The 25,066-nt window shown below is 40.2% G+C and overlaps 4 protein-coding genes and 1 long non-coding RNA gene across 7 annotated transcripts; 2 read left to right on the plus strand and 3 right to left on the minus strand.

Moving 5' to 3' along the window:
• Positions 1 to 3,803: 3,803 nt before the first annotated feature.
• LOC116204650 lies at positions 3,804 to 6,120 on the plus strand. 2 transcript variants are annotated; one of them, XR_004156389.1, is made up of 5 exons: positions 3,804 to 4,063; positions 4,144 to 4,219; positions 4,630 to 5,020; positions 5,207 to 5,397; positions 5,816 to 6,120. It is a non-coding gene; the product is annotated as an uncharacterized LOC116204650 (long non-coding RNA). The 2 variants fall into 2 exon arrangements; XR_004156388.1 differs by having other exon boundaries at positions 4,144 to 5,020.
• Positions 6,121 to 6,563: 443 nt separating this feature from the next.
• Positions 6,564 to 9,832, plus strand: LOC116204649. The gene is made up of 3 exons (XM_031536830.1): positions 6,564 to 6,949; positions 8,580 to 8,603; positions 9,086 to 9,832. Exons 1-3 carry the CDS (start codon positions 6,739 to 6,741, stop codon positions 9,397 to 9,399), a joined length of 549 nt encoding a protein of 182 aa, XP_031392690.1. The 5' UTR covers positions 6,564 to 6,738; the 3' UTR covers positions 9,400 to 9,832.
• Positions 9,833 to 10,097: 265 nt separating this feature from the next.
• LOC116204648 (condensin complex subunit 2) lies at positions 10,098 to 14,788 on the minus strand. 2 transcript variants are annotated; one of them, XM_031536828.1, is made up of 13 exons: positions 14,341 to 14,788; positions 13,762 to 13,863; positions 13,002 to 13,119; positions 12,735 to 12,805; positions 12,545 to 12,605; positions 12,261 to 12,461; positions 11,870 to 12,156; positions 11,607 to 11,751; positions 11,263 to 11,519; positions 11,118 to 11,148; positions 10,877 to 11,019; positions 10,601 to 10,711; positions 10,098 to 10,506 (listed from the first exon to the last, which is right to left on the minus strand). In XM_031536828.1, the coding sequence occupies exons 1-13, from the start codon at positions 14,608 to 14,610 to the stop codon at positions 10,288 to 10,290; spliced, it is 2,016 nt and encodes a 671-aa protein (XP_031392688.1). In that variant the 5' UTR covers positions 14,611 to 14,788; the 3' UTR covers positions 10,098 to 10,287. The 2 variants fall into 2 exon arrangements, with proteins under 2 accessions (XP_031392688.1, XP_031392689.1); XM_031536829.1 differs by having other exon boundaries at positions 10,098 to 10,503; positions 14,341 to 14,787.
• Positions 14,789 to 15,216: 428 nt separating this feature from the next.
• On the minus strand, positions 15,217 to 18,407 carry LOC116205144. The gene is made up of 3 exons (XM_031537641.1): positions 18,059 to 18,407; positions 16,334 to 17,650; positions 15,217 to 15,685 (listed from the first exon to the last, which is right to left on the minus strand). The coding sequence occupies exons 1-3, from the start codon at positions 18,239 to 18,241 to the stop codon at positions 15,458 to 15,460; spliced, it is 1,728 nt and encodes a 575-aa protein (XP_031393501.1). The 5' UTR covers positions 18,242 to 18,407; the 3' UTR covers positions 15,217 to 15,457.
• Positions 18,408 to 19,993: 1,586 nt separating this feature from the next.
• LOC116205490 (lysM domain receptor-like kinase 3) lies at positions 19,994 to 24,389 on the minus strand. Its single transcript, XM_031538116.1, has 12 exons — positions 23,496 to 24,389; positions 22,981 to 23,014; positions 22,844 to 22,848; positions 22,577 to 22,735; positions 21,822 to 22,021; positions 21,626 to 21,715; positions 21,446 to 21,539; positions 21,211 to 21,362; positions 21,038 to 21,129; positions 20,802 to 20,940; positions 20,614 to 20,712; positions 19,994 to 20,450 (listed from the first exon to the last, which is right to left on the minus strand). Exons 1-12 carry the CDS (start codon positions 24,118 to 24,120, stop codon positions 20,286 to 20,288), a joined length of 1,854 nt encoding a protein of 617 aa, XP_031393976.1. The 5' UTR covers positions 24,121 to 24,389; the 3' UTR covers positions 19,994 to 20,285.
• Between the last annotated feature and the right edge of the window lie 677 nt (positions 24,390 to 25,066).

Here is a 25,066-nt window from a genome sequence, read left to right on the forward strand (position 1 = left end):
GTTGGGGGAGATTCCGTCCACTTCCGAGTGGGCCACGTGGCGGCAATCCAGTGGTTTGCATGTTGACGGATTAAGCAAGCGCAAGGTGCGGTTGGCCTTTTGGACCACACTTGATGTGAAAATTACAAGAAAAAGGGTAGAAGATGTTTGACAAAAACAAAGTTGTAATTTACTCCATAGTCCATCCGTCTCGGACTAAACTAGGGGGAACTTGTTGCAAATACCAGAGTACATGGAAAAAGGAAAAAAATAAAAGTTAATTTAGGGCCTTCTACGTAGGATTGGCAATTTTTAACATGAAATTATAACACGATATGGATACGATATGAAATTAAATGGGTTCGAATTTTGCTAAATATGTTTGCGGTCTAAACGGATCAAATACTCATAATTAAACTGGTTGAACCCGTTCAACCTATATAAACACGATTAAACCCATTTAATTAAAATGTGTTTTGTCGTGTTACTGAATTTATTCAACTATTTACTCGTTTATGAGCTTAGACCAAGTATGTGGTGATATTTTCATTGGATAATGGGTTTATTTTGTCAATTATTACTTTGCTATTCTTAATTTATTGCATGATTATCACTTTGTGCTCACAATTTAGTCGGTTTGAATGTGTCTATCGTATTTAATAGCCTAAAAATTATAGGAATAGATTCATTTAAGGTATTTGTGTTCTATTGTGTAAGTATGTAAACATTACACAATTAGACACGCTTAAGGTTGCGTTTGGTTTCATAATAGGATTTTAAAATCAGATTTTGATTTTGAAAAATAGTGGTATAAATGGAGTCCACTCTTTGACTTTGTATGAGTTATGTTGTTTTGTTGTGAAAAAAAATGGTATAAATGGGGCCCATTCTTTGACTTTGTCTGAGTTATTTTGTTTTGTAGTGGATAGAGTTAAGTTAGAATTGTGATTCTAAAATAACATTTTAAAACCAAACAGGACCTAATTAAACGGTTTAAATAGGTAGATCCAAGCCAAGCTGAGAATAATTGTGTCATATCCTGATTTAGGCATTTTTTATATGAATCTGTTTTGACGCAATCCGTTTCTAATATATAATTTATAATAGTTTAATGACTTGATTTGATTCGATGATTATTTTAAGTTATATATACATCAAAGAATATCCATTTATTATGTCATTAAAGAGAAAATCTAAGTTGAATATCTAAGATACATGCATGATTGCATATAACACTCTATTATCATCATCATCATTATTATTATTTTTGACTAATCAGTTATATTATTCATTGAAATGAGATAAAAAATTAAATTAGATTGGAAGATTATGAAATTTCTAATAAGCTACATAACAAATTAAAAGGCAAATCTCTATAAATAGTATCCTGACATTAAGTAGCCTCTTTATGGCGGTCGATATATCCATTGAATTGATCAGTCAAAAGCAAAGGATGTTTCAACTATAAATTTACCAAATTCTGAAATTTCTAATAACTTATAGCAAATCAATAAATGTACACCGAACTTATGAATTATTTTTTTTCTATTTGGGGTTAATATTATTTCTTCTCCCACATTAATTAGATGATAGAACTAACGTATTTAATGCCTATTCAATTCCTTCAACATTTTCCTCATAAAAGTGAGAAAAGCTTTTAATGTTTATAATATCTTCTTTTTGGGAAAAAAAATCCAATCCTCTGCAGCTTCTTTCAATATAGTTCCTTTTATATTTTAATTTTTTTTCCTGTAAAGTAAGCTGAGATTAACTACCATATGAATATCTCGACTTATTCTTGATCACAACGTTGTCTTCCGAATAATTTTTAATATTTGCAAGATTATTCCTCATTCTCAGGACATTGTAATCTTAAAATAATGGAAGCCATTTTATTCTTCTATACTATGCATACATATAACAACAATTTTTAAACTCTATCACTTATCCAATATATATGCAATTTTCTCTATAAAAAAATTGTGGAAGTCATTAATCATAATTTCAAGAGATCGAGTATTAAAAATTATTTCTCATCTCAATAATACACTTTTTTATGGACTCACACTTATACTCTTTTTCTTATGCAAGTTGTAACTACTTACTACATAACTGACACTTTCTTAATAATATATATGCAATTTCAATTTGTAAAAACATATATAAAGATAGAAAAATATATATTGTGAGTTTTTATAATTTACGATGCACAAAGAACAATGCCATTTATTATTTTATGACTCAATATTAATAAGAAGTAGTTTACTGCTAGAAAGAGGGTTTTGCATTTGAGTTAAAATTTTAATCAATTAACAAATTTTGCAATCGAAACATATAGTTTTTTTAACTTATAATAAGATTACAACCGTGAATTCTACATTTTATCTCTGTAAAAATAAATCATGTGTTGTATTATTGCTCATACTGGTAATCCAATATATTTATTAAAACAACAACTTCATATTTCGACTTATAATTCAAAGAAATACTTTCATAGTTAAATTTTCCTTTCAACTTTCACATCCATATAATCTAACAATATTCGAAACAAACATCCCCTTATTGGACACAATCTCCTCCCCCCCAAGAATCATTTTTTCCCTTTTTCCTCCTTGAACTCCTCTCATTCACCATTTTAAAGCCCTTCTTTATTTCTTTTTGACCAACTTCGACTCACAATTACTTCTTCACTTCGAGCTCATAATTTATTTCATTGAAAGAGTTCTCAGAAATATCAGATTACAAGATGCGTTCAAAGGTGCTTGGTAATTCTATTATCATCGAAGCATGGTAATAATGCCATTATGGCCGAAGCTTTCAACATTGTCCATAAGAAAAACCAGAGAATGCGAATGGAGTTTTGGGACGTCCTGAGCGATCATAGTCGGGAACTTGCTCTTTTTGTTCTTGCCAAGGTAATTAAATGTTTTTTACTTTTAGAAAAATCTTATCCAGATATTGTTGCAGTCCTTTGTGAATCGATTTTGCGAAACTATCAATTTTTATGCATTGATCCTTATATGTCTGGAACTATGGAACATTCCTCAGCTTTAGATACAGAGACGCGAGCTTCAGACGGGACGTATCTCTTCTGTTTGCCGTATGATGATGGATCAATTTTCATATGTCAATCTCAAATGTCAGATTTCGATAAAAAGTGCTCAGGCCATTAGATGTTTTGAAGATGAGAAACGTATGTATTGATACCATATTTCAAGAGTATCGGTTCATTCCGAATGGTAAAAACTTATGCGACTGTTTTTATAGTCCTTTGTACTAAAGAAAAGAGTCCTACTGTTTTCTTCTTTGTTTTTGCTAAGTAGAAAACAGTCCTACTTGTGCTTTCAAATTACAACAATTGATACTATCTATGCTTATTACCCTTTTGTTTTTCTTCCAGTATTATATTTTTATTGATTTTCTTGGCTACCATGATGCTCACAAAGCTAAACATAAAAAAAGGAATGGAATGACTGCATGGGCACATCAAGGGAGTTGTATATGCATATTTAGACACATATATTATACTACTTTTAACACATGTATATTAGCCATGCTAGAAGAGTTCTACCATCTTAACGGGTCGATCCCACTCAAATTGGATTAGTCAAGCTCTGTTGAGTTTTCGGATAACGGCGTACCCATTAAAGAAAAAATGGAATGTCAAACATTAGTGTCCTTTTCTTCTGTAAAAAGATATTGGCTTTTGGTACCGATAATATCCACCAAATTTTTTTAAAAAAAATCCAGAAATAGTTGATTTTGTAAATGAAAATCAGAAAATCCGAAGAGACATCTTATGGACCATGGAAAGTCACCCTCGGGACACCAATGTGCCACCCGCCAGTGACTTTCTTCGATGACCGCCACGGATGGTGCTTTGGATTAGTTCATCGTAGCAAGCTCGGTGCACAGGTGGACTATTTCTCAGGTTGATAATGGGGGCAATATTCATCGGGAATTTCCCTGTATCTTGCAGGACAACGAGATTCATCAGGAGCTGGGTCCAGTACTATGCAGTTCACCCGCAGCTGTTCTGATCATCTCTCATGTGATTGTGATGATGCTCAACTGTTCGGCTAAGGTTCGGTAACTTCCAACTGTCTTAAGATTCGTAGTCTGACATTCTTTTATCTCGTCACTGTTTCCCGGATGTATACGCAGCGTACCGCCTGCTGCGGTTCCGGTCATCTTGGAAGGAATTTGCAAAAGAGCTTCTGATGCTCTAGTCCTGCTCAAGGTCACTCTTTCGCATAACTCGAATCTCGTTTCTTTATTATATTCTAAAACATTTTATAGTCAAAAGATATTTTAGCCAGGGCAGTTGTTAGTAGCTCAAGGTAGTCGATTGCTTGGCATGCTCGTTAGAGGCATTCAGAATATAGGCACAAACGCATGTTTCAGTTGCCACCAAGTGTATAATGGATTCATATTTGTTTTTCTTGCGGTGATGGCATCTCATCCCGATACGAGGATGCTGCTGTTTGCTAGTAAGTGCTCGAAACTGTTACATTCGAGAGTAAAGTTGAAAGGATGCAATTGAGTTGGTGTCCGGACATTGTTTACCTGAATTAAGTTCATAGATAGTTATTTGGTTGTTTTAATTGTGGGATCTCATGACTCTTTTCTAACCGAAGCGACATTTTGCAGCTAAAAATTACAAATTATATGATGCCGTTTTCTGGAAATCTCGGACTGTAGAAGGCCCTATGAACTCCTCAGGTTCAGCTGCTTGGGCATTATCAGCGCCTTAGTCCGACATCGTCATATTCTATTGACGAAATGCAGCACCCTTTTCTAATTATTTCTGGAATCCTTGAGTTATTCTAATTGAGCAGTTCTTCAGCAAGGGGATTTCCGATTTCTAAGTTTATGCCGAACATATATTCATTATCAGTGGTGCTGATACTTGGTAAAACTATATCTATATTGTTTTTTCAATTGCAGGACGATGATGAGGAGATTGTCGCGTGTCTTCTTAAAACTAAACTGTTTCCTGTTGTTCTTCATTGCCCGGAACGAGGCCATGGATACACAGACTGTGAGAGCTCCAACCTTTTCAATATCTCTTTTTCCATCCTACTTAATTTCTTCGGTATGGTAAGACGTGTACTATGGTATATAGGGAAAATGAGGATGTTTTTTAGCATCAATCAGAATAGAATATGTCACAAGCTTATAACTTGTACGAATATTACTCGATGCGTGGAATCTTATATGTCCACAGGTGGCGGCGTTCATTTTCTTTAGGATCTTAATGCATGACTCAGGGCTAAGTTACTGCTGCCTTCTTCCTGATCGTTTCTCTGCAATATGCCGTACTCTTGCAATTGTCGTCTGCGGGCTTGGTCTTGAGCCTCACCGCTTGCTTCTGAGCAGCGTTGTTGGCTGCTATTTAAGGCTTTCCAAGCATCCAAGGTCAGTAAACTACTCCACGGCTCATCTTGATCTTCGGTTCTGGTCTCTTTAACTTAGCTAAGTTTTTTCCATTCGTTCCTAAGAGCTGGAAAGACGTCCTGAGTTTCATTTTTACTCGAAATGGAGGGCATGTGATGGACTTATGATTTGCCTTCCTCAGAGATTTCACTTGGACTGCCAGATTCCAAGCGAGTCATACAATGGACCTTTCACCTTGGATTTAGAACTTGTAATATCGCAACCGGCATTAGTTCACGAGGGATTCATACTCATGGATACACTTCTGTTGAGCCGTAAATCAGCAACATAGCGTGAAAATAGTGTTTGAATTTATTTCAAAATGTTTGACAGAGCAACTGAGGATCAATTCTGATCTTTGAAATTGTGATCTCACGCCTCTTTAATTTTGATATTTCAGGATGACCTGACAATAGCAGAGTGGGCTCGGCAGGTCCGTGTGAATGTTGCTCATGGACACTATTATCGCCCGATAGTTACAGACAACACCCTGAGGCGCTTCGACAGAGCTTTGCTGCAATGCTCGAACTTGAGAGATGACTCTGCCGAGATTTACTTCGACAGCGATTGTTACTGTTGTTGTAGTTCCTGTGTAGTGCTGCCTGATCATGCTCAAAACATGAAAGACTAGGTTTCGAACATCCTTATGTTTATCGGTCGTGGATTTGGAGACGATTTAACAAATAAAAAGCTTACAGCGCGACTTCTGTCTCGTGGAGTCATGTCATCTGATACTTGCCAGTATCCAGAAAGCTCGGCGACACTGAAACTCCTATATATTCTACCATCGATGTTGCATAGTTGGTGTTGCACTACAAATCCCGATCGATGAAATTTGAGTCATAAATAACCCCAAGGAAGGAGTAGTTCTATTCTTGCCCGTCCAGGTAAGAAACTGTCGGCCCTACTGTGAAAACTTTCCCAAGTCATGAATTTCGATATTTTTTTCACGTCATACTGGTCAATTTTAACTAATAAATTGAGGATATTTCATGTTCTCACCGAACAGATTAAGAATTTGAGAAAAAAAAAATTGAACCATGTGGCTTAGCCGTAAACAAATTAATATAGTTAAGTCGATATCCGAACGAGATTAGTTTGTGCTCGTGATTGAACTGAAAACGGAAAATCAAAGATATATGGGCGGAGTCAAAGTGCAGTAGCCTACCGACACAATAGAACTGTGCAGATCAGAGAGGGAGAAGGTGAGGTCAGAGCACCAGATCGCTGTCCGCCGGACAAAGCTTCGACGCGGTTCGCAGTAGTCGACAGAGCTTCGTTCTCCGCTCCCTCCCGCTGAGCTCAGAGAGAGAGAGGGCGGTTATGGCGTTGAATCAAGCTCGAGCTTGTACTCCGTTGCTGGTCCGGGTCGGATTAGGAGTAGTCGGCCTCTGCATCATCGGTTACATCCTCGGTCCGCCTCTGTACTGGCATTTCATGGAGGGGATCGCCGCTTTCAGCCACTCGTCTTCTCCCGCCTGCTCTCCCTGCGAGTGCGATTGCTCTTCTCAGCCTCTGCTCTCCATACCTGAAGGTACCTCGATTCATAACCCGCCGGATCTGATCTTCGTTCCACGCCTGCAGTTCTAGCTCCCCGAATCCGTTTAGATCCGTTCGCATCTTGTCCTCATTTCGCCTTAGGCTGTGCATTCTTCATATATGAAAACTTGTAGAGATTAATCTCGTGTCGTGCTCCAGTAAATGCTGTGGTCACTGTGTTGTTTCCGATTGGTTGCGCGAAGTGATCTCCACGCTTTTCCTGTTTCCTATCCTGCTGGCTAGACAAGCTTGCTTGGAGATAGGTAGGAGTTTAGTATGTCTTTGCGAGCTCTTCTTTCAGGTTTTTCTTGCTTCGAAATTCAACTCGGAATTGCAATTGTCGACTCAATCTATGTAATTGTAGCGAAAATTTCATTAGTTAGGCAGTTCTTAAGTTGGGTAATGACTAATGAACACCGTGTTGACCATGGTAGATTAATCACTAGTCTTCCTGCCAAACGTAGAATCTGTGCTCAATGCATCGATAAGCTGATGGATTATCATCATGATTATCCCACTGTTTGGTGTAGATAATTGGGGATTTTGCATATGCTGGTATGCGAATAGTATAAGCTGCGGGCACCTAGGAATCATTTGGGATCTTATAAAAGCTATCGCTAGCATACTGATAATATAAGCTGTAGGCAGTTACAGCTGGGTAATTCATTTATTTCAACTATGATATGCAGAGAAGATTTATGCTCCTGGAGCTTAACTATTTAGTTGACACTTGACCCCAGATCGTCACTGTATGGTATAACTTAATGGTTTCTTCTCCATCTCGATCACAAAGAGGCCTTTCTTTACCTTATTTTGTCAGTTTCCTTAGCTGGCTTGTATTTTCTTGCCGATGTTATACCTGCAGATGCCATTAGAAATGACTCGACGGAATGTAAGCGAGAAATAGCTGCATTACTTTTTTATTGCAAGAAAAGTACGTAGGGTTTCTTGATGTTAGATTCAAACATGTTTCTAACAATCATGTAGTGTAGGTTCCATCTTCATTTATCTTATTATTGCCAGCGAGAGTTCCCTCATGTTTTTTATTGCTAGATTCTACTCTTACACATTCACAGCTTTTTTTTTTCTTTCCTTTGGGCCATGACATCATGTCTTTTAACATTGACATCAGCATAGGAAAACAGTATCAAAAGGATATATATAATTCCAGTGTCTATTCGCTTCAGTGCTGCTAGTCACAATTGATGGAATTGGGCAGTGAACTTGTAGGACTTATAAGCTAATCATATGATATAACTAAGTCAATGCTCTGATGCTGCTAGTTAGAACACGCGGAGTAATGCCGTATGAGTGGACGATTTTTTGTGGTTGGATTCTTAAGTGGCACAAAACTTTAAAGGGAATAGTGCACATCTTTTTGAATAGTGCATATCTTGTGTGAAAGTTTTTCTCATATCTGACTGTATTGTCATTTATATGCTTCTACATATATGCAGCTGCAAGAAAAAGTATTCCAGTTGCACCTAATGCTGCTTTTGTCCAATCTCCATGCCATTATTTAGTTTCTAGCTTGCAAGTGTACCTACCATGTTTAAAAGTTTATATTTAAAATGGTGCATTTGCTGATTTATTGACTTAAGTCTGTCTCCAATTTTCTTTTGCAGCACTGAGCAATGGTTCCTTTGCAGGTTAGTTTTCTCTAACAGAGTTTATTATGGAGACTGACTTTTATTCAAGATATGTGAAAATTCAAGTGAAGATACATGCGCCTGATTTATTTTATGCATCATTCAGTTTAAGACAAGCCCGTCTTTCCTTTGATTGTAAACTCGCCTTTTGAAGTTTGTAGCTCTAATGCATATATGGCACCTTGTTTTACTGTCAACAAGAAAAGAAGCATACAGATTATTGGCTGATCTGTCCGTCTTTCAATTTGAGCCTTTACCTGTGATTTTCCATTTTGAAGTTTAGCTTCACCCGATCCAACAGACATGATGTACTTAAGTGTTAGAAATGATGGATATGCATGCTAACATTAGCAAAAAGTCCTTTCCCAAAGTTCAGGCATTTCTAACTTGAATGCAGCTTGCAGTTGTGAAAATGATGAATTGACAATGGTTGACTGAAGTTTTCCTTGCTAATACCTGTCACTTTGCTTGTCATCTCGCAGACTGTGTAAAGCATGATCCCGAGGTTGGTGAAGTCACAGAGAAGAATTACGCTGACCTGCTATCCGAAGAACTAAAACTTCGAGAAGTTGAAGCCTTGGAAAGTCAGAGGCGCGCTGACATGGCTCTGCTCGAAGCCAAGAAGTTAACATCGCAGTATCAGAAAGAGGCAGACAAGTGCAACTCAGGTATGGAAACGTGTGAAGAAGCACGAGAAAAGGCTGAAGCCACATTAGCAGCACAGAAGAAGCTGACTGCAATGTGGGAACTGAGGGCTCGTCAAAGAGGATGGAAAGAAGGGATCGCAAAGTCCTAGTCTCATGGAAGTGTCCAGTCTGCATAGAAGAGAGGAGCTCTCAGCCTCGGGCTATACTATACCGTCTGATGAAGGCCTGCCAAAAGGTAATCCTCACAATCTACTAAATGATGGGAAGTTTTGCAAACTTATTGCCATTCGTAGTTATATTCCTTGAGGTGACTAGGCCAATCCGAGGGGAGAAAAGCCAGTCCACACGGAAGGCCGTCGCCCCAATTGTTATATTGATGTCATAGTTTAGAGCTATATGCCTGGACTGTCATAAGGCATGGCAAGGTTATAATTGTTGCTCGTGTTAAGTTATAAGCCTTCAATAGTCTTTGCATATAATGTACTACGGGATTTTATATCAAATCATTCATTGCCATGAATTCTTTCCTCATAGATAACACCCGCCACTAAGAATAATTGTAATTGTAAACTGAACGTGTCATTTGCTGCTTTAGCTTTTCTCATTTTTCTTTTCTTTTTTTCTTTTTGTTTGTAATAATTTTTGGGATACGATTATCATCCTGGACCGAGGAGGCCCATTAGAGTCGAGAATCAAAATGGGCCCACAAAACCTGCCGATCCTGGCCCATGATCACTACAAGTAAATGCGGATCCAGTGTTTTTCATTAAGATGCATGATCACTGCCTCTGTAAGACGCATGATCACAAATGTAAATAAAACACGGGCTAAACTCTTAAAGGGTCGATAAATCAAATCCCCGATCACAACCAAATTTTCAACCGTAATCACCAGAACCTTCTAGCTTCAGAGCAATTCCATATACATGAAGTCGATCGAAGAGTCATTGGATAATTTACAAACAAAAATACAACACCCACATTGATAAAACACTCCTCGAGAGCACCAAAACATTAATGGTTCATCGTGCGGAATCACTAGCCATGGTTACTGGTAGTCGTTACAGGACGATGAAGATGGATGCTGAGATCATCCAAGTTAGGGCAACCATTTATTGTCAACCCGTGCTCGTTGGCCAGATGCAGGAGGCAGATGAAACACAAGTGAGGGGAGACGTCACCAGTCGCAGCAGCTCTGCAGTCTGCAGGAAAGCTAGCTAAAATCTGCTTGAACGAGACACCATCTTCCAGGCCCTTCTTTAGCATAAAGAAAACGGAAACATGATGATTACTGTTTATTCTTTCGATAATAGAGAGAGGCACCACATACGAGTTTCATTAACTAATGTACCTGAACGGACGTGTCGAAAGTTCTTTGTGTGTGGTCCCATAGAGTCTCCTTCAATGCCTGGACATCTACTTGTTTAGAGGTCTTGTCATACTGCACTTCAATTTTGTTTACCTGAATTTTGGATGAGTGAAAAGGGGAAAGTATAACAGTTAGGACAACAAAACAGGGCAATCCTTTATTTTTCAGATGCTCTATCTGGATGACTGTTGAGGTCATTTATACCCAAAAAAAAAACAAAAAAACAAAAACAAAAGAGAGACAAATCGTATGACCAACCTGGCGAGGCTGAGAAACAAGAGTGTCGAGTCCATCTTCTGCATCACTGTGATCGTTTCCATCATCAAACGGTCCACCGAACACACTTTCACCATCCCAAGATGTTGATGGTCCATAATCATCACAAGGTTGCCCCAATCCATCTGAAATTTAAGCAAGGCTTCCTCATCCACAGCAACAGACGAATTTAATATGCAGCAAGAACCATGGAGTTTTGCCTTAGAAAAGAAAAAATGAATACCTGACTTCTTTCGTCGTCTCCTCCCAAGGCACTATCCCAAGCAAAAATTTTGAAAAATAAAAAATAAAAAAAATTAGGGATGCATGAGGGTGATTTATGGGATAAAATTGTAAGCAGATTGAAAATTCATTAGGAGCAAGCCTACCATCACTTTTGGAAGAAGAAATAGTTTGACCAGATCCTCGGGTTGGTAATGGCAATCTTCTGGAAGTTTTGTGTTACATGGTACTCGATTAGCAGGCAGTAATAACGACTTAGGGTTCTTGGGAGGAGCAAAGATGTGTGTCCAATCCTTGTCCAAGGAAGCTGTAAAGTCAAGCTCGGGTTCTGCTTGTTTCTTATTCCTCGGCTTCTTAGATGTAACAGTTGAACCGTTTTCAGGAGCTTGCTTTTCCTCTAAACCTATAAGCAGACTCAATGAATGTTATGTTAACCTTGCCCAACAGAAAAAGAAGTCGATAAAGCCACCTATTACCGCATCAGCCATACCTTTAGGTTTACGGTACTTCCAATGGTCGGGCCCCGCCCAAGCATTCTGCTTGGTATTCATCCCCAAACTAAGAAAGAGATAGCCTTCAACTTCCTCTGATTCATCCTCTGTTTCAGGCCCACGAAAACCAAGATTTTCATTTTCCTGCAAAGATTTTCACAGCTCATGAGCAAATGATTTGGTCATTGCTGACTTAAAATGCTCGAAGACAATGGACATATCAGAAGTTCAAAAGTGGCATGACTATATCCATGGAGCATACCTCAATATGACTGGGAACAGCGGGATCCCCAAAGCTGGTGTCTCCATCACCTACATCAGCATCATCATATTGATGGAAATCCCAGTTGCTCCCATTGTCAAATGAATCAGCAACAAATTCACCACCATTAGGCAAAACTGTATCCTCTTGTCCTTCTGTCTCCTCTAATGAAGATGTGGCTTCTGTTGGTCTTCTATTATCTTCATCAAATTGGCTCACTATTGTACAGAGGGTCGGTGAGATCTCAGCCTTCATTCGCATGTTTGTTACCATCTGTTCAGCATTTTCTACAAAGAGAACAGGGTATGAGGGTAACTACAGGGAAAACATAATTACACGACAATATATTAGATGCCAGGAATAAAATAGAAATATTACCCTAGCAACACACCTTTAGCGAAAGAAAGATCAACTGTCTCTGACTTATCTTGCTGCGAATTGCATGGGATGCACTTCCCAGGTACTTCCATAGAGTCAAACAGTACTGCGCACTTGCCAAAGACACCAAGGTTATTCAACAATAACCCCTTTGCTCCGCCTTCATCGAATTGTGCAGATGTCTGATGGTATAATGGATCCACTGCAAATGCAACTGAAAATGGAGGAAGAAAATCATGAGAAATTCTAACCCAGATACCATAGTGCTAAGAAAGGAAAAGGAGAATGTGCAATCACCATCAAGTTTCTTTAAGTTGAGAGCCTCGAAGGATGATTCAAGTGTTGATAATGGTGAGAGCTGCATGGAAGGGCTTCTGTTAGCTTATAATTTTGTGTCCAGGCAATTCATTCACAGTTTTTCTTGAAACAAACTGCCAATAGCTCTAGTTAGTAACTCCACTATACAGGTCAAGGTTAGAACTCAAACCTTTCTGTCGGTTTCTTTCTTCTGATGGCCCTCTTCATGTCCTCCACCAACAGGCCCGTCCTCAACATCATCTGCCATTACAGGAAGCAGTGAATTCAGAGGCAAAAGACATGAAAAAGTGACAAGGTTATGATTAAATCTTGCAAATAGTACAGACCCTTTGCTGAATATATTTCTATAGGAGGGAATCATGTGATTCCATGTGCAAAGGAAGAATTACGAAACATGCTTCACTTTCTGCCAGAATGCTAGACAAGTAAGTCTAACCTGGTTCATCAACTTGCCCAGCTCTATTGATCCCTCCAAGGACTTTATAGGCCTCTGAGTGTACTGAGTCGACTCTTAATGAATATATCTTAACCCCGGCTTCCAAGGTGCAACTTGCCTGGATATAGTATATGCAAATAAAGGAGATCTATATGACAAATTCCCAATTTAAAATACAGGGAGTCGGTGTAAATAACATAAAGGACCTTGGAGTTATCACCTTCAAAATGTCATTAAGGTTTCAATTTCCAGATTCAACTATTAGAAGCAGTGCACGTGAAGTAAACATGCATCATGCAGATGCTAGAATGTTAAGGACAAATTTGCTATTAACTGCAGCATGGATGAGCAGAAAGGTTGGTGATGGTTACTGTCCATGTCATGATCCACCATCATCGGATGATGTGCAAGTAATTCAGACTCCCACTACCAGATCAAATTTCAAATGTGAATCAGTGACAGATTGCATAGTCTCCCAAAAAATTAGCCAGAGAAGAAGAGACATATTTCTAATGTTTCTAGAGCTAGTTTAACTAGATAAACTGTATCAATTCAACTGGCTACTGACAGCTGTTTGAATAGCCGATTGGATTTCACTAAAAACATTTTAGAACTGACCATATTGCACAAGCACTTATACTATGTCCATTCTATGTTCTTAGAAAAAGAATTATTGCCAGCGCAAGATACTGCCATTGGAGCAACCAAGAATGCATAGTTACTTGGAATTCGTACAAACACAATAAGGGTCACCTTGTACCTTCTGAAAATTTGTCTCAGCATCGCTCTCTTCTTCAACTTTAATAATCTCGTAGAGATGATCAATCAATCCCAACTCCCATGTATTCTTCTGATTGATTTTCTGCACAGCACAGTTCAAGCAAAAAATAACCATAAGAAAAGGAGCACAATCCCATACGGAACCCAAATCCAGAAAAGTTGCTAGTGAAACCATGTTCTATGTCTAAAATTCTCTTGTAGTGCTAATACTTAAGTTGCCTATGCCAATCTCATCTTCACCCTAATTATGAATTACAAAAAGTTCTTTTCAACTATAATATTTCCGCCAGTATATCTCACAATAGTAACCTTGTCAATGGTGGGAGTTGGGGGTTCATTCTTCGTTGAATAAGGCAATGTAAGGGCCTAATATGCCATCATTAAACACAAAGTAGAATGAGAACCTTCAAATTTGGCTAAAATTGTTACTAGAACAACCTTAAAATGTGCGGAAACTAATCCGCGACCCTGCCTAAAACTGAAGAGACTCCAGAGTAGCTCAGGCTTCACCTAACTATCAAAATCGTCAATCAAACAAGAGGATGAGCGAGTGCCATACATTTTCACTGGCAAGCTTGATGCAATTCTGCAACAGCTCGAGAATCTGCTGCTTCCCTAGGCAGGGCTCCGCATCCTGCTGCACAGGAACCGCGTGAGCGGCCATGGATTTGCGGCGGATAGCTGCTGCACGCGCGGCCCGCGCCTGGGCCCGCTCGAGATCATCGTCATTGGAGCCGAGGAAGAAGGGGCTCAGCGGAGACTGGATCCGGCCGGCAACGGATCTGTACCTCTGAGCCGAGGTAGGGTTAGGGCTTAGTGTTTCGGCCATCGGAGAACCGACGTCCCCGCCTCTCAGGAGGGGAATTAGGGCTCCGGTGACGGAAATGGAGAGTTTCCGGTGGAGGAAAGAACGGGATTACAGTGAGAGAAGAGGGAAAGTGGAGAAGACGCGTCGTCACTCGTCAGAGGTTTTTGCAGTTCTTCGCTTTCTCCATTTTCCCTCCGGTTCTACGTTTGAATCTACGAGGCAAGTAGTGGAGGTATCAGGTGTGTGCGGGTGCACGGAAGAAATTATTATGGGCCGTCCAGATCCTTGTGAACGCTGACCCGTGACGTGATTTGACTTTCTTTTCTTGCTTGGTCCCTACAAAGATATTTCTACTTTTAGGTAATAGAGAGGTATCAGGTGTGTGCGGGTGCACGGCAGAAATTATTATGGGCCGTCCAGATCCTTGTGAACGCTGACCCGTGACGTGATTTGACTTTCTTTTCTTGCTTGATCCCTACAAAGATATTTCTACTTTCAGGTAATAGAGATTTACTCGTCGTCGTACGACCAATGAATATGATTAGTCGATCCGCATTGCTATACGAAGCTAAACACTACAACCGATTAGTTTCGAATTATCTCCGCAAGAAGATCACGAGCACATCCGATAAAAGTAATTTAAATCAAAAGATACCAAAGGATACCAAACATTACCATAATCATCAACTACAACACAAGAATATACAAATCCCACGAACCATCTCAAGAATCAGCATAAGACGCAAAGGGCAGGCCATTTATAGATACAGAGCTGCCGGGACCATATAAGACACAGTACAATTGGACTTTTTGCAAATCGATATCTGCAATTTGCAGCTCGATAGTACTCGACTTGCCAGTCAAGCTCTCAGTTCTTTTGGTGGACGGCAATTTGGTGGATGTCCATGTCCTTCAGCATGACAGAACGCCCGCACGAGTCGCAAGGGGCAGTTCTCGACCCGCAGATGCTCTCGTGCTCGGACAGCCCTCTTAGTTTGTCACGAATATCCATTGCAGAGTTCCCAGCCTGAACCATGTCCCCACAGAAGCGGCACGTGATCAGCCTCAGGGGACAGACTGAGGCTTGATGCCCTACCTGCACAGAAAAGATTTAGAAAAACGTCAATAAACATCCTATTACAAACACAAGCAAGTCAACTGAAAGCAAAGAGTTTGACAGCAAGTAGACATTATTTGCGAAAAGAACATATCCTTCGACCACAAAACCATGTGCTGTAATTGACTGCTCGTTAGTTGGTCAAAATTCTCTGATGCATGAGAAAGCCATCAGAGGATTCAATACAGAATCTGTAGCTGAACTATACATCCAACCAAGTTGAGCATTTACCATGAGCATGTTAAACTATCATATAAAATTCTAGGATTAGTATAGCACTATCATACGAAATTACTAAAGCATTGTTCGTTGACAGAGCACATAACAAACAATTTCAGCTAAGGTAAGTGAAACATGGTTAGCACCATCCACATCCAGACTTCTAGCATAAATAGGGACGATATTGAGGATTCTGACTCTTTCAAATTCGATAAATGTTGGTTGGTCGTATATTTCAATAATCTTATAAGGACTAAACAACATACTAGTGTGACTTAATATCCAAACCAGGGAAACAAACTTGTAATTTTTAAGGATGATAATCTCAGCAGTAGTTTTCGGTGAAATCCAACCAGGATCCACCGGCAAAAAGAAATCAGGGAGGAAACTAGAGTTAGCATGGCTTACCATCTGTTCCTTCTCTAGGACAACTCCACAGGGACAGCTGAGTGGCTCATGGAATACTTTCATGTGCTTCTCCATCTCTCCTCGATGGAAGGCTTGCCCGCATTTTTCACAATGCACATGGTCTTTAGCCTCCTCAATCCTGAGGACAATCCCACAACCAGCATGCTGACAGACGATATTATGCCTGCTACAGTAGGCTTCATGCAATGCAATAGTCCTACTTGGTATGTACCGTTTGCAGTTTCTACACTCAACAGTGTCCATCTCTATCTCTATGGATGACGAAGAGGATGCAGCTTGTTGGCCCACTGTCCTCTTGATATTATCTTCCACAGCCACCGATATCCGAAATCTAGTAGTCCCTTTGAACCCATACACTCCAATACTGTAAGTGCCTGCTGTGAGATTCTTATCCTTAGAGCTGAGAATCAAAGCTTTCAAACCAACATCATGTGATGACCATCCATGTTGATGTCTGGTTGGGAAGATAAGGGGATGCTTAGACAAGTAAAGATCAGTATCTCCATCACTGGTCTCAGGTTCTACCTTCACCTCCACTCTAGCATCCTCAGAAGCAATTTTCTCCCAGACATCATTATCAATAGAAAATTTGTAATATGCATAGTGACCTTCCTCAATAACTCCAGACTCTGATGCTCCAAACTTGAGGGGGCTGAGTACAGGCTGATTTGTCCCCTCCGAGCCGTTACCGGGACTGACTATATCAACCTCTATATCAGTTTCCAGAACAGACACAGTTGAAGAAGGTTTTAAGTCAAGGACCTGTAACTTGTACGTGAGTTCTCCATAACTCACAGTGAAAATATCACCTTGAGACAGTGTGGCATGCTGGCGTAGGCTAGTTTCAAGAATAGCCTTGTGGTTGGGCAAGTCCGAAAAGCCAACTCCCATCGGTTGAAGTTTCGCGTAAGTTCCTTTCGGGAGCGAAACATAATGAACCTCAACCAAACGATTTGCTGAAGCAGCATGAGAATCCGCTCCGAATAAATTATTCCACACGTGAGGAGGAAGACCAACGGAACCTTCATCTGCCATAAACTCTAGTACGCCCGAATGAGTAGTTCTTGCATCCTCTTTACCATCAACATTCATATCAGAGGGACCTTCCTGCTGTACCACTGACAGACGAAAGTAGATCGGTCCCTTGTCAAAAGCGCCTTGATCAGACAATTCAGTGAAGGTAGAAGGCGGCAGTTTGATCTTATCTCCAGCACCGTGGTAAGGCACAGCTTCCAAAAGACGATAAAACACGATGCCTTTACCGGCAAGTAAACTCTCCTGCATCATCTGCTCGGCCTGAGAAAACACAAGAATTCCAATTCTAGGTCAAAAACTAATTACAGAATACATCGACAAAGAAGACGCCAATTGAAGGAATCTGAAAAGAACAGGGAGAAACAGATGCAGATGATGATACCCAGAAATTTCTTCCATTGCACCAAATCTGAACCCATTACTGCCTCTTGCTATGAACAGAAGAACAATGAGCTATATCTGTCTATCAATCGAAAAATCGAACTTCACTATCTTTCAACTGCAGAAGCTACCGCATAGCAAAATCCACCGAATTTATCGACAGGAGAAATCCGTCGATCTTAATTCGATACAGAGACAAATCAATCTCACGGGCAGATCCTGGCGATACAATCGGATGTTTGAACCCATGTCTGATAAACTAGTATAAACCAGGGGTTAGGTCAGTACCTTCTGCTGAGCTTCCATGGCGTCGATCCGGCGAGATCTCTGCACAACCTCGAGGGCCTCCCTGAGCTTCCGGGTCTCATCCTTGGCCTTCCTCTCCCTCTCCAATCTAGCCTTGGCCCTCTCCTTCCTCTCCCTCTGCTCCCTCTCCAGCTTCTCCCTCGCCCTCCTCAGCTCGAAATCCATCTCCTCTCCCCCCCTGCGTTCTCTGCGTGAAGGTTCCTTGGTCGGCCGGAGATGGCTCAATGGAGCAGTTTGTCGTGCTAATGTTAAAGACTTCTTGCGGAAGAAGAAATCACAGAAGAGAAAAAGAAGTCGGAATCGGGGATCATGGTCGGCTCCGGCGGCGAAGGAAGTCCAACCGTTCGAGAGAGATCTAGGCCTTCCCTCCTTGGGTTGGGCCGAAGAATTAGGCCCATTGAACTAATGCGAAGCCCAATCACAGTCTAAATTAGAGCATTTATTTATCATCGAATTTTCGGTTGTACAAGGGAGACCCATGCGAATAGTCGTTGATAGATATAGAGAATATGAATCGGTACCTGAGACCCGTCGTCAAAACTTGACCTGGGATCTCTTAGCTGCGAGTCGAAGGCGGGAAATACTAAATTATAATTCACTTTATTTTCTGTCTTTGAATCTGCCATATGGAATTAGAGTTGTGTTGGCTTCTCGATTTTAAGCACAGTTGAATGCCATGCCACCCGAAGTCGTGGCATATATATATGCCATAACAAACTACACAAATTTACATAATCAGCAGAAGTCAGGGCTGGTTTGAATCCACTAACAATTATAATATATAAAACCCGAGGCACCAAATATTGTTGTGTCACGTATGCGAATTCTAACGGTGTGTTTTGGTTTTGGAGTTAAAATAACTTTGATTTTGATCGTGGAAAATGACAACTAAGATGAGATTATAAATTTGACTTGGGAAACGTGTGTTTTTGTTGTATAGTGTGTTGAGTTAAAGTTAAATTAAATATTTTTATTTGGAAAATATATATTTTTGTTGTATAGTGTGTTGAGTTAAAATTTTTGTGATTTTAACTCTAAAACCAAACATAGTGTAAAACTCTCAGCTCCATGTGAATTGACCTTTCAATTTCAGTTAAATGAATTTTTACTATATTCGACTAGTATTATATTCAATAAATCTTGAATATGTGTTCATATTATATGTATGTAGTAATATATGTAATTAAATATTTTTTTTGAAATTTTTTTTTTAAATTATTGGAAATAACTCGAAATACGTCACATCATTCAAGTTCAATGTGCTAAATTTTTCGTAAATACAAGACGAAATTCTACTCACAGTTGTTTCTAAACACCCTATATACACAGTATCTCCACCTTTCATATGCACCGTTACGTATTGTTACGTAGTTATTGTCTATAATTTATATGATTTGCTCCATACGAACTAGAGCACATATTGTTCCCCATCATGATTTTACTGATGTAACTAGCTCATAATGTTTGTCTCCCTATAATTTATGTCATTCGTTCCATACGGCTTGACTACATATTTGTTCGCCATCATAATTTTACTTATGTGATTCACTCATAATCTTTCAATATTTTCTTTTTTGGGATAAGTGATGTTTGTAATAATGTTTATCATGTCTGTTTGGGATTTGACATTTACCCATTTTTTAAAAAATTTATATGCATATTCATTTATGTGTCACTATGTTGATTACTAAGCAAATTGCAAAAAATTACCACTCAGTGCGCGGTGTCAACTACTTGATTTACATGGTCGAGTCCTTGAGGTCTTAAGTGGTAGGCCTTTTTTTTTTTTTTAATGAGTAAGGTCTTAAATGGGAGGTTTGGAGTGTCCAGTTCAAGCATCAGCAACCTTTTCCTAAATGAATAAATAAATATTATATATATCATCCCTTTCAAAATAAAATAAAGCAAAATAAATAATTCTTCTCTAAATTAATCAAATCTATTATTAAATAAAAAAACGAAAAAGGAAGATTCCAATCGTTACACGTTCAATGCTCGTTGTAAAGGAGAATGCTCCATAAAAATATAAACTTCAAATACTCTCCTCTTACTTTAAAGGGAAAACGAGAAATCAACAGAATGAACTTACAGAGTCTCCCATAATAATATACAAGGCAATATACAAACTCGTGTGAACATGAAACTCGTTCTCCAGAACAGGAAACACCAACCCGTGTCATCATCAAGAACCTCGATCAGGCGGATGTTTCTATCTTCCTGACATTAGATTGACCAGGGCGTGGTTCTCATAAAAGGAACCGACGTCCCAATCCTCTGTTGTGGAGCAGAGGGTCATGAGGGCGACCACGATGGATCTCATGCTTGGTCGCAGCTGCGGGTTCTCTTGAGTGCACGCTTTTGCCAGTTGGGCCATCTGTGATGGAAACTCGTCATGCATAGAAAAACAGCAGCCAAAATAACAAATGAATGCAGGGCTGCTAAAGCCTCAGTGATGTTCGTAAAACTGTGAGTTCTTTGGAAGGTGCATTAGCAGTAACAGAACGATCACAAAGCACTCCACAAAGGGTTTTTCGTACCTTTCGGACGGAATCGAGCGGGTAGTTATCTCCAAGCTTCGGGTCAACTAGTTTGCAGATATCATCCTTTGGCTCAGGTTGGTTAAGAACCTCCTCAAACTAGGCAAACACGCGTCCGAAGAATTTACCATTAGTTGTCATAAATATTACCAAGTACTTAGGCATGGCGAGAGATGTGAGAAACTAACCAGAGCAACAAGGCCTTTCGACTCGGCGACTGATCCGTTGTCTTTGACCACAGCTTCCTTGGCCGAAATAAGTTCGTAGAGGACAACACCAAAAGCATACACATCAACTTTTGGAGAGACATCACCATATTGGGCGTATCTGCAGATAGAAAAGAATGAGAAAAAAGAAAGTCCTCAACTGAACTTGGCTGGCTAATTTTAATTTTCCTATTCAAGAGTTCAACGATTCAACTTACTCTGGAGGCATATATCCAAAAGTTCCCACAAGCCGTGTAGGAAGAGATGTGCTTCCAACTTCAGTTAGTTTCGTCAATCCAAAATCTGCAACCTGAGGTAATGAATTTTCAACTTTTAAGTCCAATTGCTGATATGTAGCTTTTTAAAAGATCCACAAAGAGACCGAGCCAACCTTTCCATGGAAGTTCCTGTCTATCAATATATTCGCCGACTTAATGTCACGGTGAATGTAGACTGGGACAGTGTGCTCGTGAATATATTCGAGACCTCGAGCTGAATCGAGCGCAATTTGAACCCTGATGGACCAAGGAAGTGGCTCCCTGTCTGTCGAAAACGAGAATAAACAAAAATCATTATCTGCCAAATTATTCTTAGCAGAAAATACGGTCATCATGTATCAGTCCTACTTGATCCACGAAGGTGTTCACTTAGATTGCCATTCTCGATGAACTCGTACACGAGGAAGAGTGAACCCTCCACACAATATCCGATCAGCCGCACCTATAAAACCAAGAAAATAAAAAATATCTGCATCAGAACTTATTTCTGGTGGCATAAACAGAATTGGGACGGGAAAGGAATCTTACAAGATTCAGGTGATGAACGTGTGTTAAGACCTTCAGTTCCGCAAGAAATTCTCTTGAAGCTTGCATGTCCATCTTCTTTATAGCAGCTTTCTAGAGAATATTTTGTACAACGAAAGTCTTATTATTGAGTGTTATACAAGATGATTCCTTTTCTATTCTTTACTTTTCCGCTAACAAAGGTTCTGTGGTCACTAACCTCGCCTCTCAGTTCCGCATAGTAGACGGCCCCAAACCCACCTCTACCGATGATCTTAGTCAGGCTAAAGTTATCGGTTGCCTTTGCTAATTCTTCATATGAGAACTCCACAGATTTGTCAACCGTGATGCCTGTCATGCCCAAACCACCTCCTGCTTGACCAGCGGATTCAGAAGATTTGACCAAGGAGCTGTCTGGATCTACACATGAGTAAAACCGCAAGAAGCTTATTAGAAAAATCGAGCTTCAACATCGAAAACATCTATATTTTTTCTATCGACAATATATATCTCTCAGGTAAGTAAAACCAAATAAGGACTCTCATTCATAAACCAATGTTGAGGAGAAGTTGCTCGAATGAAATACAGAGCAGATCTTGACTAATTGAGATCAGTCTTACCTTTTCTCCTAACTTTGTGAAACTTTTTTTAAATCCCCAAATTCATGAACCTATTCTTAGAATTAGAATGACTCCCATCAGAATACCCCCGACCCCTAAGCGGCCAAGCCTAATTCCAGTTCTATTATAGCACAACAGCATGCCTTCTGAACGAATGTGGAAGAATCGGTACCACCCACGATAACCCTCAAACATTAAAAAGAAAAAGAGAGAAAAATTCAAAGGCTAAGGGTCCCCTTGTTTCTCTTAATTCATCTTGAATGGAAATCCTTTTTGCCTGTTCCGGTGTTTGTTCTGCAAAAGTTCCGACACAAAAATATGACAAGAGGGCATAAGCCTAATAAAAAAACAGTACCTTCTCCGCTTTGTGCCGACTGTTGCTGGGACCTGGAGAGCAATACTGCCTGCTTCACCCTCTTCTTCCGGTATATTCCGGCATAGGCAAAGAACGCCAATCCCAGTACCACGACAACCACTCCTATTGATATGCCTGCAATAACTCCACCTGATAGTCCTGCTCCACACAAGTCAAAATAAAATTCAGGCACACCACTGTCAGATTGCTACGAGTATTAATGGGATGGCGTTATCGTAGAGAAACTTGCAAGGAGGGGCAAACCACCTGTGCTGCAAATGGGAAAGGACGTAAAATGAGATTAGCAAGCAGGATAAAGAAGTGGGAAATGCATCGGGACAAAAAAAAAAGGACGCCACATTTGACACATTTGTGGCGATTGGTTGGAATAACTAGCAAGTTACCTCGATGTCAAAGCTGGGTAATTTCCATCTTTATCTGCAAGGAAAATAAAAATTCTTAATGAGGCAAACTCATTTCGACGACAGTATCATTGCAGCTAAATTGAGCATACTCTTCATGTACAAAGGGTTCATATCCGAACAGTTTTGCCTGGCACAGACGAGAAGGCGGACATTCCTAGACTCTGTCCATGGAATAAGTAACTTAGGGACTCATGTGGACATGTCCAAAACATAAAAAGACAATCCTAATAAAAGGTTTGCAGCTCAATGATGTTTATCCTCGATCAAACGTATGAAAGTCGAGTCTATAACCGCAAAACTACCCTCAAAGCAGCCCAGCTAAAAGCCGCATCAGCCTCTAAATTTCAACCTCACAAGCAAGAACCCGAAATTCCAGGTCCATATAAGCACTCTCAACATTAAGCACAAGTCTGAATTCCCTAGGTAGCCAGTCTAATTTACGCAATCCACCAATACAAGACAATTCGATCCTGCCATGAAACGGAAAAATTTACCTTTTCCAGGAATATAAACCAGCCCGCTACCCTGACTAAAATTCGCTTCAGGATTATAACTCCGAATCAATTCGGTGCTCAGATTCGCGGAGTTCGCGACTGTCTCGAGAGTCTCCCCCTCCCGAAGGGGGTACGTGATGAAGAGCCCGTAGTCCTTCGACACGGTGGCGTCCCCGCACGAGCAGTTCACCGTGACATTCAGCTGCGAGTTCTCGGGGATACTGACATCCGAGTAACTATTGAACTGCCGCAGCCAGGGGACCGTGGTGAGGTTCGAGTACCACTCCTCCGCGACCTTCGTGTAGGTGTCCCCGGTCCTTGTCGTGTAACTGAACTGGTGTCCGAGGAAGGAACCGCCGATGCAGTCGCATCTGAACGGGAGGTTGATCCTATTCCCCCACTTGACGCTATCCTGGTTCGGGATCTGGTCAGGGTTGTACGCCGCGATCGTGGTGATGTCCATGTTGAAGGCCCTGCTTATGTTGGTGAGGTCGGTCCCTTGCCAGACATAGTACGAGGCAAGGGCCTGGTCGCAGCCCTTAGAGCACCTCGACTCAGCGGCCTGAGGGGCCGAGACCAGCAGCCCCAACAAGAGCCACAGGCCGACCCATAACCTCGGCTTCATCGGAAAACCAAGAAACCGAAAATTCAACACAGACCCAGAAACCCAGGAATCAAGAACAGGTGAGAATGATTTGTCGGGTCTGATTTTTCTTCCTTTTGGACCGTTGACTAGCGCTATCTTGGAGCTTAGTGCCGTGCTGGGGATTGGGAGGGATAACCGTGATTCGTCGGTAAGCTTAAGAGAAATTTATATTAAAATTTCAATCTTTTCAGCCATTTCAGGGTGTTCTTATGTGCTCAAGAATTGAGCCGAGGTTGTCTTCTCTGTCGTACTCTGAGTCGGAATAGTCCTGACAGTAAATTTATACGTTCCCGCTGTTTTATTAACTTAGACGCCTTCAGCTCGGAAGCATTGGAGCGTGACAGCTACGTGCTGAGCTCAGTAGCTGCTGCATATTTTCTTTAGATTTTTTTTTTACTGATGCGAACGTTGTTATCCGAAAGTTAAATTAGTTCGAGTCAAATCAAATTACTAAAGGGTAAAACATTACAATTTCAATCATAAATTTTATTCGTTCACAAAATTTGAATCCAGCAATACTTGAACCAACTCAGAATTATTTCTTTAGACATTTATTTTTATAATAAGCATACACGTATATAATAATTGGGCCCAGAAGTAATTCCGGTCAAGTTGTCAAGTTGTTTGGGCTCTGACCGGGTCACACTTGACGCCGGCGTGGGACTTTGATTTCAATTTGTGAATCTACTTTATGTTTCGTTGCCATTAATCATAAATTTTCTCCGTTCACAAAATTTGAATTCGAAGCAATACTTGATCCAACCTAGAATTATTTCTTTAGACATTTATTTTCATAGCATACACGTAAATAATAATTGGGCCCAGAAGTAATTCCGGTCAAGTTGTTTGCGCTCCGACCGGATCACACTTGACGCCGACGTGGGACTTTGATTTCAATTTGTGGACGTATGGCTTCTTTAATTCA

Source organism: Punica granatum, chromosome 4, assembly GCF_007655135.1.
Source record: "Punica granatum isolate Tunisia-2019 chromosome 4, ASM765513v2, whole genome shotgun sequence".
NCBI classification, from domain to species: domain Eukaryota; kingdom Viridiplantae; phylum Streptophyta; class Magnoliopsida; order Myrtales; family Lythraceae; genus Punica; species Punica granatum.

Coding starts and splice junctions, on each gene's coding strand:
- LOC116204649 (XM_031536830.1), top strand. CDS start 6,739: ATGGCGTTGAATCAAGCTCGAGCTTGTACTCCGTTGCTGGTCCGGGTC. Junction 6,950..8,579: donor TCTGCTCTCCATACCTGAAG/GTACCTCGATTC, acceptor TTTCTTTTGCAG/CACTGAGCAATGGTTCCTTT. Junction 8,604..9,085: donor GAGCAATGGTTCCTTTGCAG/GTTAGTTTTCTC, acceptor GTCATCTCGCAG/ACTGTGTAAAGCATGATCCC.
- LOC116204648 (XM_031536828.1), bottom strand. CDS start 14,610: ATGGCCGAAACACTAAGCCCTAACCCTACCTCGGCTCAGAGGTACAGA. Junction 13,864..14,340: donor TCAAGCTTGCCAGTGAAAAT/GTATGGCACTCG, acceptor TGTGCTGTGCAG/AAAATCAATCAGAAGAATAC. Junction 10,507..10,600: donor CTTTCGACACGTCCGTTCAG/GTACATTAGTTA, acceptor TTTATGCTAAAG/AAGGGCCTGGAAGATGGTGT.
- LOC116205144 (XM_031537641.1), bottom strand. CDS start 18,241: ATGGATTTCGAGCTGAGGAGGGCGAGGGAGAAGCTGGAGAGGGAGCAG. Junction 17,651..18,058: donor CCATGGAAGCTCAGCAGAAG/GTACTGACCTAA, acceptor GTGTTTTCTCAG/GCCGAGCAGATGATGCAGGA. Junction 15,686..16,333: donor TCCTAGAGAAGGAACAGATG/GTAAGCCATGCT, acceptor TTTTCTGTGCAG/GTAGGGCATCAAGCCTCAGT.
- LOC116205490 (XM_031538116.1), bottom strand. CDS start 24,120: ATGAAGCCGAGGTTATGGGTCGGCCTGTGGCTCTTGTTGGGGCTGCTG. Junction 20,941..21,037: donor TTTGGATATATGCCTCCAGA/GTAAGTTGAATC, acceptor TTCTATCTGCAG/ATACGCCCAATATGGTGATG. Junction 20,451..20,613: donor CGCTCGATTCCGTCCGAAAG/GTACGAAAAACC, acceptor TTTCCATCACAG/ATGGCCCAACTGGCAAAAGC.